This window comes from Brassica oleracea, chromosome C9, assembly GCF_000695525.1.
Source record: "Brassica oleracea var. oleracea cultivar TO1000 chromosome C9, BOL, whole genome shotgun sequence".
In the NCBI taxonomy this organism is placed as follows: domain Eukaryota; kingdom Viridiplantae; phylum Streptophyta; class Magnoliopsida; order Brassicales; family Brassicaceae; genus Brassica; species Brassica oleracea.
This window is the reverse complement of record NC_027756.1, coordinates 5,757,667-5,772,586: the sequence shown is the minus strand read 5'-3', so window position 1 is coordinate 5,772,586 and position 14,920 is coordinate 5,757,667. Positions and strand designations below refer to the sequence as shown.

The window sequence follows — 14,920 nt, the reverse complement described above, 5'->3', positions numbered from 1 at the left end:
GTCAGTAGCTTATTTAATAGACTTAGCTTCCAAAAACTCACCATAAACAAACCCAAGAAATGATATCTTCTTAGCTTCCAAAAACTCACCATAAATTTTTATTTCACTGTTTATCCGTTTATTTAGTTTTGATTTTTGTATTCCGCTACTAGTTTTCCTCCGTAATCGCTGTCACAATTTAAAATTAGTATAATATTTAACATTTTATCAAAAAAAAATTTAAAAGAATGAGAAAACAATAGAAATGATGTAAGGCTCTTCATCGGATTAGGCCCATATTATAACGTCGGAAACAAGAGTATAGATTATTGGCTATTATAAAAAAAATAAAAAAGAATAGAAGAAAGACCATTACTGGCTATTTGGGCTTGAAGCAATCTAGGCATAAAAGCATTAGCAGTGGAAATAAACCACAGATCTCTCTAAAAATAATTATATTGTTGTTTTATTCTGATAATTATTTATTTTAATTTTTAATTTACTTAGCTAATAGAGACAAGGCACATGGCATTTGAGTTTCTGGATGCAAAGAGAAAATACCTTGCCAAGGAACTTGGCTCACTTCTTTCTTCCATATTTCCTTTCTCTTTCATCATTTTTCTTTGTTTTTACTTTTTTAATTGGTCAGAGACCTCTAGAGACTACCACTGCTGATGTTTTAAAGAGCTTAATACACCTGTCTTTTTAATAACTGAAGAGTGTCGTATTGTCAGGTTTTGACCCATAGTTTTAAGTTTTAATCTGAGACTAAAATTAATATATTCAGGGGATTCACAAATAGTAATATTTATAATTTTATGTTAATATAGTTTTTCTTCTTCTTTTTGATGGTCTGATTGGTTGATACAGAGATCTTGATAATCGTTGGCTAATACATTTCTAAACTGAAATATGTTAATCTTGCAAATATTATACGAAAACTTTAATTTGACAAACCCTATACTGAAAAGAATAGTAACATCAAGCCTTGGTTTGTTTTAATTTTATAGTTCTAAACGATAAGCGCTAATTGATTTAAAAGAATTTTTCTGATTTCCCTTGGAAAAATTAAATACAGTAAAACCGACTATGCCCACCTTAACACAAAACCCACAGCTACCAACAGATTCGGCTCGATTTAAAAACCATTAACGAAATTTTATATTAATAAAAATATTAAATAAGAGAAATATTGACTCAACTTTATCCAATACCAGCACGTCAAAGCAGTATAAATAAACAAACGTTGAATTGTCTACTGATATAGAACCCGAGAGAACAAATAACCAAAAGCGATAGAGATCATTTGATTCAATGTCAGACATAGCGATTTTAGTGGTGGAGGAGTATGAGCGGAGGGTGAGACAGCCGGAAGATTCGAAGGCGGCGACGGTGGATTTTGATTGGTGGAAGAAACTTCCCGGGAAGATGATGACCATAGGAGTTGACGAGAAGAAGATAGAAAGTTTCATGAAGAAGTTTGAGGCTAAGTCTCAGTTTGCTATTGCCATCTCACATGGCGTTTTCTCTGCTTGAAACCAGTTTGTTTATAGCTAATCTCGTTTCTTAATCGCTGTTTTGTGCTTTCCTTTTCCTTTGGGAGTTTTATGTAAAAAAGTAAATATCTGAATTAACCAAATGTAAGATTCTGTTTGTTTATTTAAACAAGTAAAAATGTTGCCTAACTATGTTTACATATTTAAATTTTATATGATTAGTACCAATCAGCTAAACACAGCCCAAACTAATATTCTAGTGAGCCTGTGTGTTGTTCATCACGGAACTATCTATGTAATTAGCCTACTAGGTAATAAGCTTCCTAAAGATGGTGGCAATCTGTGTGTTTTGTGAAAATATCAAATATGAATAATGAACTTTCAACAAAACTGAAGATTACCGGTCGAGTTTGCTGAGATCTTACTATATTCCGAATTTAAGTTTAGAAATAAACTTAACGAGCCATGAATAAAACGAAGTAAAAAGTTGTTTTGGACCACATATAATCCCAAACGAATGTTCATTTTGGGCCTTCATATCATTAATGGGTTGATTTCGTATTAGGGCGCCGAAATCTAGCATTCAGACCCAGAGCAGAATACTGTAGCTTTAAGATATATCAGAAGCAAACGAAAATAAAAGGTGGATGTGATAGAAGCATTGCATCATGTGGATTTGTCCCCGTTGAATCATTGTTATCATCATCGTCATGTCGATCAAATTTCGAAGTCATCCCAAACAAGTTGTGATTTCTCACATACCAAGGCCATTTAGCTAAAAATCTAACTACTGTTTTAGAAATTAATGTGTAATCTTTTTTTTTTTTTTGTCGACAATGTGTAATCTTTTAACCTTTGAAAAGTAGTGACTCCCGGAACTCTTGTTTTCTAAATGCGATTTTTATATCCTAAACCAGAAGAAAAACACTCGTGAGATGTCAGTTTTTTTAGCATCTCCAACATAGTGGACATATAAACATACACTGGACACGATATGATGCAGTTTGGTTTCATGGTAGACAAATCAATTTCAATCCAACAAACCAAGTAGTATAACAGTAGACCCTAGACATATGAAACGTGGCGAGACATCGTCCTAGTCCTTTTGTTAACCCGGACTTTTCAAACATGTTTTTCTATTATTTGGTATAAAGATTTTGACTTTCACTCTTACATGTTCAAAGATTAGTTTGGGATTTGATATAAAAAAACTTGTATATGTATAATCGTCTGGAATATCATTTTACTGATAGTCCGTGGATTGAGTTACTGAACTTTCGTGGATTCAGTTCTTAGTAAACCTTCAAATGTATGCGATTGTGGACTTCGTTTAAAATCCGAATTGTGTGTATGAGCATTTATTTGATTAGCTGTGATGTTCTCATGGTCAAATAATGACAATTAATGTAATTTAACGAACCATAGTTGAATAAATAAAAACGATAACAGATATTAATTGTAACGGAATAAATAAATGGGAGAATTTGTATGATAACCATAATGAAAAAAAAATAAGAATATAGCCATGCATCTATAAGGTGATAATTTGGTATCAAAGTGGACCGATCTTTTTTTTTCAGAGCGTGATTATTCGAATGAATTGTGTGATATTGTGCTATACCTATATTTGACAAATAGATAGTACAGAACAATAAAGTGATGCAGTCAGACGTGCATTTTCATATGATGGTAGAATTGTCGACTGTAGAATCGTCTATGTAATATTTCTCATTGTTGTAATATTATAATTAATCAGACGTTAAAAAATAAGATAGTACAGAACAATCAAGTCACAACAATAACATATCACAACAAAGAAAATTAAAAATAAGAGGGAGAATGAAAAATAAAAGCAAAACATAAAGCAGGAAACAAATAATTGTTGTTTTGAATATAGAAAGGAAAGACGGAGAGGAGAGAGAAAGAAAAATAGAGCAAGAAATGATATTGTATATTATTTATTTCTTTTTTTTTGTCAACGTATATTATTTTTCTATTTTACGTTTCTAAATAGTTTGGAACACAACAAAATTGTGTCTTATTTGAAAACAAAAACTGACTATACTATATATATTTCTATGATAGTATAGATTTAAAGTCGTGTTTATGGAATATTGTATAAAAATTATAAAATATATGTTTGTTTTGAAAGTTTCGAAACATATTATGCGTAGAAAAAAATCTATGTTTTTATTATGTTAATGTCAAAGTTTAATAATTGTTCTAACAGAAACTAAAAGCAATTAAAAATAGAAGGGAAAAACATATTTATAAGAATAAAAAAAAGTGTATATCAAGAGTAATACGACAATTATTATGCAAATATCATAACTTCAGTTCTCTTATGGTTATATGGTTAATTTGATGATCTGTTATAGTCATGAACCCAAATTTCCCATAAATAAAACTTACGCGCTTCATGACTGAGAGTAAGTTGAATAGCGTTCAAAAACAATACAAGAGGTCAAGCATTAACAAATTTATTACTACTATTTTTCGTTAACCAATGACCGTTATTTTACTTTTAGTACCTACTACTATATACTTTGTCTCGCTTGTATTCATATGCTATAGCGTCGGAGTTGACATTGCCCCTACTTTATGGACGTGGTGATTGTGACATTGGACACTTATAATGCCCATTTGATTCCCCAAATTCGTAAACTATAACCTAATTTATTGATTTAAAACGTTATTACAGGATCCAAATCCTATGTAAAGTCGATTATGCCCATTAATAATGGATACCATATCAGTTTGTGTATATATATATACAATGTGATCGATGGTAATGCATAAAAAGGTTTTTACCTTTTCAAAATTACGAAATCGGTAAAAAGAAAATAGTGGGGGCGTAGCTACTGCAGAAAAGGCCTGTCCTGTCGTGCCTATGAAAGAACGCATTATACACTCCAACTTTCTTTTTCTTTCTCGACTAGTGGATCTTGTATCTTTTTTTTTTATCAAAGTGGATCTTGTATCTATATTTTTTTCCTAAGCACGTTAATTATGGTCTTGTATATAGTATACTAATCTCATAATTTACACTTACCTTTGGAACCGTGCATCTGATGGGAATCGATATTTTTAGCTATAGGTCTATTTTATAGAATTTCTTAATTAGCAGGGATAATTTCTGTTAATATAAAATAATGACCTATATATTTTATGGGAAGATAATTACCTGTGACTGTGTATACTACTGATAATTTTCAACTGAGAAAATAATTCGAGCTCTAGATTTTTAGTCATAAACTAGTTTTTAATTCGTATGAGGTAAGTTGTGACGTAAGTTGTAACGACAGACCTATAAAACGTGAGAATGTGTATATTTAAAAAAAACATTGAATATGTATGACGTAATTACACATTGAATATAGATAGATTCATGTTCACAGTTAGATGTAATATATATATTATATACATATATGTGATGATCAAGTAATCAACGTGGAAACATCGTTGTAAAACAACAAACCTAATTATAAAAAAAACAACAACAGCAACAAACCTGCTTTTTTTTTCTTTCTTTTTTCATTGTCTCTCTTATTGCAATATAACTGTTTGCCCCTAAATAGTCTATGAAACTTTGGGTAATTATTTTGATTTCCAGTCTCCAGAAGGAGATATAAATATAGTTTTGTTTTCACAAAAATACATGTTTTATCACTCAATTAATTTGTAAATACAGTATATAATTTATAAACGGCTAGTTACATTAAAAAGGAATTTTTATGAGTTGCTTACTTTTACTAATGTTTCTAGAAAGCTTTTGTGTAAATAACATAAGTAGAAAAAGCAGAGATATTTTGAATTATTGAAGCTAAAACAAAACCATTGATCTCAAAGTACAATAAAGAATAGAAGATCTTCTTATAGCATCAATCAAAGGGATTCTTGAAAGAAAATATGAGAGATTGATTATGCCTGCTGTCCCCCAAACCGCTATCGTCTCACGCGTCTTAGTGGAGAAAGTGCAATTCTAGCTGACATCTTTTCTTTTCACTGAAAAATTACTAGTAACTAAGTGTGGTAGCCTAAATGGCAATAGGTTTGGTGTGTATACGCTATCAGTCATGGATTCGATTCCCTCTAGAAATTAAATTATCATCACTTGGCCACTCTCTGGACTTAGGCTTTGGTCCAAATGGTTTATATGGTGAATCATAACAGATGATCGGTTCACCCCTGACATTAGTCGGAAAGTATTCCAAATTTGGATTAAACAGTGTGGTAGCCACTCCACTCTGTTCCTCCCGAAACCGACCAGCTGGTTTATCAAAAACAAAATGACTAGTATTTTTTGGGGGAGGGGAATGGGCACTGATCTCTGATCTCACTATGATAATTCGTGATACAGAGAATGGTTGTTAATTTTAAGAAATCAAGATTAATTATATTAAGTCAACGCAAAATTATTTAAGAATAAACTCTGGCCATTTCTTTATTCAAAAAAGGAAAGAGTTAAGAAGAAGAAATTGAAATCATAATCGAATAATTTGGTTCTGAGCGACTGAAGCAACTGTGCTTAGTAACGTGAAACCCCCGATAGATGTAACCATCCAGTTTAGTTGGATGGATTATAATGACGACAATTATGATTAAATAAATTATGGGACATGGCGTTGTGACGTACTGGATAACGAATGTTTAAATGTCGAATCATGCTGACGACGAACTAATATATATTTTTAATTTGGCTTATAATACAAAAATTGAAAGATAAGAAGAAAAAGATCAAGTGTTAATTCATGTGAGTTGCATATTAAAATAAGATGATGAATTTTGGATAAGCGGCGGCTAGCGATTCCCTAGATCTCGCCACCAATCACTCTATCTCTGCTTATTATATGTAGGCAAACAAACTAATAATTCAAGATGAAAAATAATAGTACAATTTAGGGTTCACTCATATACACAACCCTAATAACATGAGAGCTACATTTTTCTAGCATGTAAGTTGGGTCCATTGTGATACATACGTTGCTTTTAGTCACATGCTTCTTAATTTTTTTTGTAATTGTCCCTTAACTAAGTGAAATTTCAAACTATACCACGAGGCCAGTGAAATTTCAACGTACACAAACCTCGAACTGATATAACACTAGAAGGAAAAACATTGGTCGAAATTCGAATATATAGAAAGTCATTATCATCAGAACATAAAAGATTCCAAAATCTTTCCAATAGATTTTCTTTTCCATTTTTATATGAATATAATAATAGATACGATTATAATGTAATAAACAAGGTTAGATTAAATCTAATTAATCTGAAGTAGAGATCCATGATAAGTCCACCGTACCTTCATTTCTCACGACCCCTAAATTATTCTCCGTTCCAGAAGCAACCGATGTTGTGTAAACATCGGATCTTTCAACCGGTACCATGTCTAATCCATGCATAGTATTTAGGGTTGGCTGCATCATCGATGACGAAGAGGCCATAATGTTTTGAAGCCCTTCAAAGTTTGTTCCCACGTCCACGTGTCCAACACCATTACTTGTTCTCAAGCTCAGCGATTGATCCCTTAGAGGGTTTGCGATGTTTTGCGTGTTCATGTTAAGGAGAAGACTCTGGTGATAATTTGTAGAAGGAGGATTTAGGTAAGGATGACTCGTTGATGATGGTGGGATAAGTTTATGAGGAAACGGTTTCAAGGGTTGTGAGGATGAAGAAGAAGGTCCAAAGAGATCAAATCTAGACCTTGGAAAAGGAGAAGATGATAATCCTGAGAAAGGATTAGAAGGATTACCAGTGAACTCTTGAACCATGGCTCTGAAGTTTGAAGTGTCGGTGGTCAAAACAGTCGTAGGCGCTCGTCTCGAGACTCGAGATCTCTTCTTTAGATTCCTTGTTGTGGCCAGACCGTTTTTCTTGTCGGTAGGGACAGAACATATGGGACTACTTGTGTTTGTGTCCGAAACTACTCTCAGATCTTGATGAAGTGAATTTGTGAACAAGATTGGTGGTGGTGGTGGCCTAGAGCCATCGGTGGGGTTCGTGGTCGTTGTTGACAATAGAGGACTATCTGTTGACCAGCCGGTGTTGAAATAGTTAGCTATGAGGGAGTCAAGCTGTGTTTGACCGGCGATGTTGGAGGAGACGGTGGTTGAGTTGTTGAATAAAGCAGATATTGATTGATCTGCGCGTGAGTCGTACTCTTCTTGGTCTCCACCACCACCGCTTGAGGATTGCATGCTACTACTGTTGCCTGAATCCATGGCAGAGAGAGATAGATGATGGCTTAAGAGAGAGAGAGATATATAGGGTTATGATTATTATTTTTTTGGGAGCAGAGAAACTTCAAGAAGAGGAGAGTGTGAAAGGAACTGATGGTTGTGTGGGAGAGAAAAGCCAATAAAAAGTGGGCATAATTTTTTACACTATTTACCTTTTTCTTTTTTTACACTATTTACCTTTTTCTATACTTGAAACTTGAAACTTGAAACTTGAAACTTTGAAACGTGGAACTACGGTTAATTACATTTTGGTGTATAAAATTTTGACTGAAAGAGAGAGAGAAAGACAGGGTGAACGAATTAGGTAGTGGTTCGTGGTAGATACACATGCTAACGTACTGAAATTAAGTATTTTACCACCTATAATCGAATTAGCAAAATATACTAACACTTTTATTCCAATCGTATTAAGAATTATACAAAGTTCATCGTCATCAACTTGTTGAAACGGTTTATAACAAAATATTTGTTTACACAGCATCATCTATAGCTGTGTGCCGCTATTATTTACGTAGGTGTTGTTTTAGCAATTTCTGTAGGTGTTGTTTATAAGACAATTCTCACACCAAAATACCATAGAAAGTTTTTTTTTGGAACAATAGAAAGTTTTAAATACAACTTTTGCCAAAAAGTTTTAGATACAACTTGTTTAAAAAGACTGTTTATGAGCATCTCCAATGGTGCATCAAAATGAAAGATAACATAAAAAATGAGAGAAATCTATCTCCAATGGTATTTTATTTTGAGGAAAAAAATGAAGATATGAACAGTATTTCTTCAAATTTGAGGGAACACTATTCACAATCTTATTTTGATGTCAAACTTTTTTTATTTACATAATGGTTTTTTACTTTTTGACAATCTTTATTTTATGTATAAACAAAACATTAACACTAAACATAATTTTTATAACTTTATATTCAATATGGATATACTGATTAAACTTGTTAAGATATAATTACCAATAATTAGTTATTAAATTATAATTTATAATTATAATTTTATAAATTATAATATATAGTTAAAAGAAAATAAGATAGGAAAACACTTCTCTCTTCGAAATGTGTTGATTGATCATTTGTTGAAAACAATATAGTGATAGTACTGTTTAAGTAAAATTCTACTATTACTTTGTACAGTAGAACCTCTGTAAATTAATACTCGATAAATTAATAATCTTTATAAATTAATAAATTTCGTCAGTCCGAATTTGGGCCGGTTCAAAATTTGACATAAATCGATGAAATAATAAGATAATATTTTTTTTAGAAAATTATATGTAAATATATGGTCCCACTAAAATTATAAATTAATAATTTATATTTATACATATTTTATATACGTAAGAACCTATTATAATATTGTTTGTTTTATATTCACAATGGAATTATCTTTATATTTTCTTAACACTTGATATATTTTTAATGAGTTTTAGTAATATTATATCCAAAACCATATTTAAGTTCTATGAAATATATATTATATACACCAAATAATATAATAAAATTAATATAAATATCAAATTTCAAAAAATAAAAATTAATGTCTATACACTAAAATCAAATATTTTTCTTATCTTAAAATAAATATATCTTAAAATAAGAAATCTAAATAAGGAAACTTTTGTGAATTAATATCTCTATAAATTAATAAAATTTCAAAGTTCCAACATTATTAATTTATAGAGGTTTTACTGTATGTTGTTATGTATTTTTATTAATGTAATAAATATTTGCTTTTTATAAGTTAAAGTTTGGTTAAATTGTAGAATTTAAAAATAAGTGAGTATAATCTAAAATCTTATAAAATAAAAGGTGTTATTTGCAATAAATAAGAAGTTGAAAATGAATATAATAAGAATTGAAGGAGAAAAAGAGGAGAACCATTAAAGCAAATCACAAACTTATTTTGAAGAAAGAAATGAGAGAAACCACTGAAGATGGTCTAATTTAAACAGTTTCCTTAAAAGGTGCTTACCCAAAAAAAGACTAACCAATAAACTTCTAAATGTAATTACTTGACATTTATATTCTTAAAAGTATTGAGATTAAATTCAAAATATATCACTGTTTTTACAAATGAATGCTTTGAAGTGTGGTATCTAAATGTGAATGGAATAAGAGAAATGGTAGACGGGATTTACCAACATATTGACCTATGGGAGGAACAACTTATTCATGGTTTTACAATTTATTTAGAGAGCATTACATTATGGGTTACTTTCTCTTGTATCTTTAACATGTTGAGGTACTTTCATCTGGAGGTGTATTTTGGGACTACTTTTTTGATTTTCTGTTCCTAAATTATCCTTGATAAAAACGAGATTTTGGTTTTGAAAAGTAAACACTAGTTGGTCTCTTTTTGTTACAATTAATTGGTAGATTTATTAAATAGTGTGCTTTAATGGGAGCCGTTAGATTAAAGTGGGATAAACTGAATCTAACGACATGTGCAAAAGAAAGTACAAATCAGATAAATGTGTATGTTGAGATATGATGTGGTCAACATTTTTAAATTTAAATATATGACTACTTATTTGCTTTTCTGTGAAACCACCACATTAAATACATTAATAGATGCGTAAATAGTGTGGATAAAGATACATGCAGTGGTGGTTGTTGCCTTTCGTGGTTGGAAGAAGTGTGGTTGAGTGAAGGATGGTTGGGTGATAACTTGGCTGGTGAAGCTTGGCTTGGTGAAACGTGGTTGTTGGTAGAGATGTGGTTAGGGTCAGAATCAGGGTTAGTGTTCATATGGTAAGAATCAGGGTCAGTGGTCATGTGGTCGGATTAATGTTCATGTGGTCAAATTCTGCGTTCATGTATTCAGGGTTTTCTCAGAAAGAATTGCAGCGGTGGTTCTTCGAGTGCGGCGGTGGCCGTGAAAAGAGTTGTGGTGATGGCAATGAAAAATTATTGTGGTGATAGTAATCATGTAAAAAATCAAGATGATAGTGTTGTTTTGAAAGATTTACGGATCTTGAAAGATATAAAAAAGAAAAAGAGAAGGAGAAGAAGGAAAGAGGAGAAAAAAATGAAGAAAGAAGACAAAAAAAAAAGATAAATTTTACAATTCAAAAAAGAGATACGGCGTTTGACAAAGGAGATGCGTGGAAGAAAAAAAAGGGAGAGAAACCCAATTAGAGAGTTAGGACATTAAAGTTCTATCGTAAATGTAAAAATAGATATATTGAATAATGTCCACTTTTCTAATTAGTTAGAGTTCAAAAGGGTTTTTATGTATTTTGTCATGAGAAAGTATGTGACATGATAAAAATATATGATAAAAATATGTTTAGATGTAAGTTGGCAATGAAAAAGTACGACTAATGTAATTTTTTCATTTATTTATTTAGTTTCTAAAAATCATTAAATGACAAAAGTGTAAAAGCTCTTTAGATTAAAGGTGAAGGGTTGTTAGTCTATCTGAAAATGATACAAGCAATAAACATTGCTCTTTTCTTCTTTTTCATAAATTGTAATTACCTTTTAAAATAATATTATATTATAAGAAAAATTTCCCTAGATTTAACTATTTAATATTATTATCTAAGAGATTTTATTTTGTATTTTTCTGTCTTTTAGAATTATATTGCTGTGTTTTCTAAAGTGGAATTTTAATGAAAGGCTAATATTCAACAGTTGGCATCAATATGTACTATATGTACGAGAAGCGTAATTACATGTGATTAATAGAGATACGTCAGAAGACACAAGTTGTCAAACAGAACACATCGTTTGACCGGGTTCATGATGGGTGATACCTAACTAAATTAAATTTAGAAAATGAACAATGTGTTCCTGATCTAATAGTTTAGATTGTGCTTTTCTTCTATCTACATTTATACTAGAATGTATCTTATGGTTGAAATTCATCAAAGGCAAAATATCCCAAGTGTTATTCTTACTTTCAAATCTTTCAAATCTTACAAAAGCAAAATATTAACAACCAGAAATTTTCAAAAAAAAAAAAAAAACCTAACAACCAGCTTAGATTTATTTGTTGTTATGTTATGTGTTTTCTTATACTAAAAATGAAATAAAATTACAGCTCAAAAATTGAAATAAATTTTAAACAGTATTCTTTTCATTAGAATCAAAATGATTATTTCATTAAAAATGTCAAATATTTTTATTATTAATATATAACACATACAAAATTGTATGATTTCACAAAGACACTTATAATACAAAGAGAAAATATAGAAATAAAACTTATATATTAACTGATCATAACATTGGGATAATGGATTCTATTAATATTGCCATTGTATTCGAAATCAAATTCGCATAATACACATCTATTAAAAAAACTTAAATGCATTTTTGATCAAACATTTTCTATAGAAAACCTGTAAATTATGTATTTTGTTTGGACGAACAAGTATAATTTTGAATTTCCCTTTTCAAGCGAATGTCTAAGCTGTTACCCTCAGTTAAGCAATAATTATATTTTCAAATAAAAATTACTTCATCCACTATAAGAACACTTTTGTTTTGTCCGTTAGGTTTTGTTGGTTTCCTCACTGGTTTGATGCTTTGAAATCTAATCATTCGCCGAGCACCATCACATGATATCATAATATCTGCATCTACAGAATAATAAGTACACCAAGATCATTCAGTATCTATTGTATTACTCTTTTCATGATATGATTTAATTTACGCGAGTAGGTAATGCAAGCTATCTAAATGATAACTGCTTTGAGTCTTGTAATAACAAGAACATATTCATGTTTAAATCAATGTTAGCTTGTAAACAGATCAAAGTGTACAGATGTACCACTATTTTGCTATATATATGATAATTATAAGTGTGGAATAACGCCACGATAGGAATAAGGGAAACTGGGCTCTATGACAAGGAAAAAAGAATAGTTCACCGAGTAACCAATTTCCCTAACAGTCCTATACACGCCGTTACATTTATATAATAATATAGTGTTACCCTTTCCATCAACCGGCGCAACCTGATGAAAAATAATTAAAATTCTTAATTGTTAACTTCAAAAAATAAATCGTGGCTTACCCGACTTCACATCTTTCCTTTTTACTTCTTTCGGTAACTTTTTTGCATTCGACGGTTCTCTGGCACCAATTTGCTCCAGAGCAACACCTCTGCCTGATTCCCAGATCTTTGTTGACTTCCTCTTCACTATTTTCACTCGCGTCCTCTTCTACTCTTGTGACATCGTCCCCCACCGGATGGCGTTGAAGTTGCATCGGCGGATACTAAAAAACCGTTCCTATTCCATAAGATCCATCTTCTTCTCTGTTGCCGTCAGATTCATTTATTTTTGCATCACCATCACCATCAGTTACTACTTACTAAATTTTGATCGGGGAGGATAATCTTTTTTTTGTTCTATTCTACATTACACAGAATAGAAATGAAATGATATATGTTTTGAAATTATATCATTCATATTAATATTGGTTTATACGTTAACAACACTGACACAAGTAGTTTTTTGCTAAATAAACACAACACAAGTGATTTACTAACTCAATTTTTACATTTCGTTAACCACATCCACACAAATGATTTTGGTTCACAAGTCCATTCCACTTTTGATTTTTATACGGTATAGTTAACATTATAAAGTAGTATATACTATTTCTGATTTTAATTTTATTCAAAATATTATAACTATATATTGTAGTTTACATTTGGGTTTGAGTTTAGTGATTTGATTTTAGGGTTTATTATTTAGGAATTGGGGTAATGTTCAATATTTAGGGGTTGTGAATGGAGTCATAATCTAACTTCGACCATGTGGAATAGAACATCCAGTGTATATGTATGTGATCAATAATATATACTATTTCAGATTTTAATTTTATTCAAAATATTATAACTATATATTATAGTTTACATTTGGGGTTGGGTTTAGTGATTGAAATTTAGGGTTTAGTATTTAGGAGTTGGGGTAATGTTTAATATTTAGGAGTTGTGTATGGAGTTATAATCCTATTTACTATTTTGGCCATGTGAAATAAAACATTCAGTGCATATGTATGTAGTTTATAAACGTGTGACGTGCATGACTCCTTCTCTTTCATGTGAAATAGTTTATAGGCACACTTAGCCATATATTATATGGATTACGTGGATACATAAAGAATTTATTTACCGAGTAAAGGCGAAGAGAAAGGGTATAACCGGATGAATTATGATGTAAATGTTAGTTTCTTCATTATGTAAAAAATCATTGTTATTTACCTAATTTGTCTTCTAAATATGGCTAATAGACAAATAAGCCCTAGGAATAATACGATGACAGTCAAACAAGCAGCATTCATCAAAAGAAGAAGGGTGTAGGTAATTGGTCAAATGTGGTTTTGTTCCAGACGAAGATGACTTAGACCATGATTAATCCGGAGTTTTTAGAGTGAGGTTCTTAGCGGAAGTTAATAAACTATTTTTTTAACCGGTTCTTAACTTCCGCTAAAAACTCTATTTTAAGAACCTTGGGTTAATCATGTTCTTAACTATGAGAAGCTCAAGATCCAATGCAGTTGACAAAATGCTCGTGTTCTTTCAAACAAAACCGTTTTGTAAAATCCTCAAGAACGGGGTTTATTATTAACGAGGGACCACATCTCGAAAACCGATCCTCGAAGCCGGAGATAAAAAGAAAGAATGGGCTTTACAATATACATGGGCCTTAGTTACAAGAGCTCTACACTGTCATATTTTGGTTTGACGCTGTGAGTTTAGAGAAGAGAGGTTACAAGAGGATGAAAAGGAGAGTGTATAGATGCAGAGCAATCAAGGACCGTTCGGCCACTTGTCCTAAAGGACTAAGCATCTGCTCTCTGATCCAGTTGAGAGAACGAGAGAGCCTAGTCATACCATGACTCTGGTTTTGTGTGGTTAGGACTACTTTTATTTATGTAGCTTGTTCATCAAAACACGCTTTGTTACATAAAAGGAAACATACGTGCTCTCCATAAAAGCATCTAAAAATGGAATCAATTGGAGAAAGCTTCTATCAATTGGGCGGGATAATACAATTATTAATGTTTTTTGGGTTATAAAAATGTTTGTACATAAATGAGATTGTGGTATTCATGCTGTTGTTAGCTTTAAAACATAAAAGAAAATTTCCATTTTACTTGGAAAGAATTAGAATGCCAATGCTACTAGTTAATTGCCACTTGAACCGCCTGGTTAAAAAGGTTTATCAAGGAACAATTGAAG

General features: G+C 31.2%; 2 protein-coding genes across 2 annotated transcripts; one reads left to right on the top strand and one right to left on the bottom strand.

Annotated features, from left to right (window-relative positions):
- Positions 1-1,226: 1,226 nt before the first annotated feature.
- On the top strand, positions 1,227-1,655 carry LOC106317176. Its single transcript, XM_013755026.1, has one exon. The coding sequence runs from the start codon at positions 1,294-1,296 to the stop codon at positions 1,513-1,515; it is 222 nt and encodes a 73-aa protein (XP_013610480.1). The 5' UTR covers positions 1,227-1,293; the 3' UTR covers positions 1,516-1,655.
- Positions 1,656-6,378: 4,723 nt separating this feature from the next.
- On the bottom strand, positions 6,379-7,817 carry LOC106315961 (calmodulin-binding protein 25-like). Its single transcript, XM_013753814.1, has one exon. The coding sequence runs from the start codon at positions 7,697-7,699 to the stop codon at positions 6,743-6,745; it is 957 nt and encodes a 318-aa protein (XP_013609268.1). The 5' UTR covers positions 7,700-7,817; the 3' UTR covers positions 6,379-6,742.
- Between the last annotated feature and the right edge of the window lie 7,103 nt (positions 7,818-14,920).

What these genes read in the sequence shown, in the direction of transcription:
- LOC106315961 (XM_013753814.1), bottom strand. Translation starts at nt 7,699, where the DNA reads ATGGATTCAGGCAACAGTAGTAGCATGCAATCCTCAAGCGGTGGTGGT.
- LOC106317176 (XM_013755026.1), top strand. Translation starts at nt 1,294, where the DNA reads ATGTCAGACATAGCGATTTTAGTGGTGGAGGAGTATGAGCGGAGGGTG.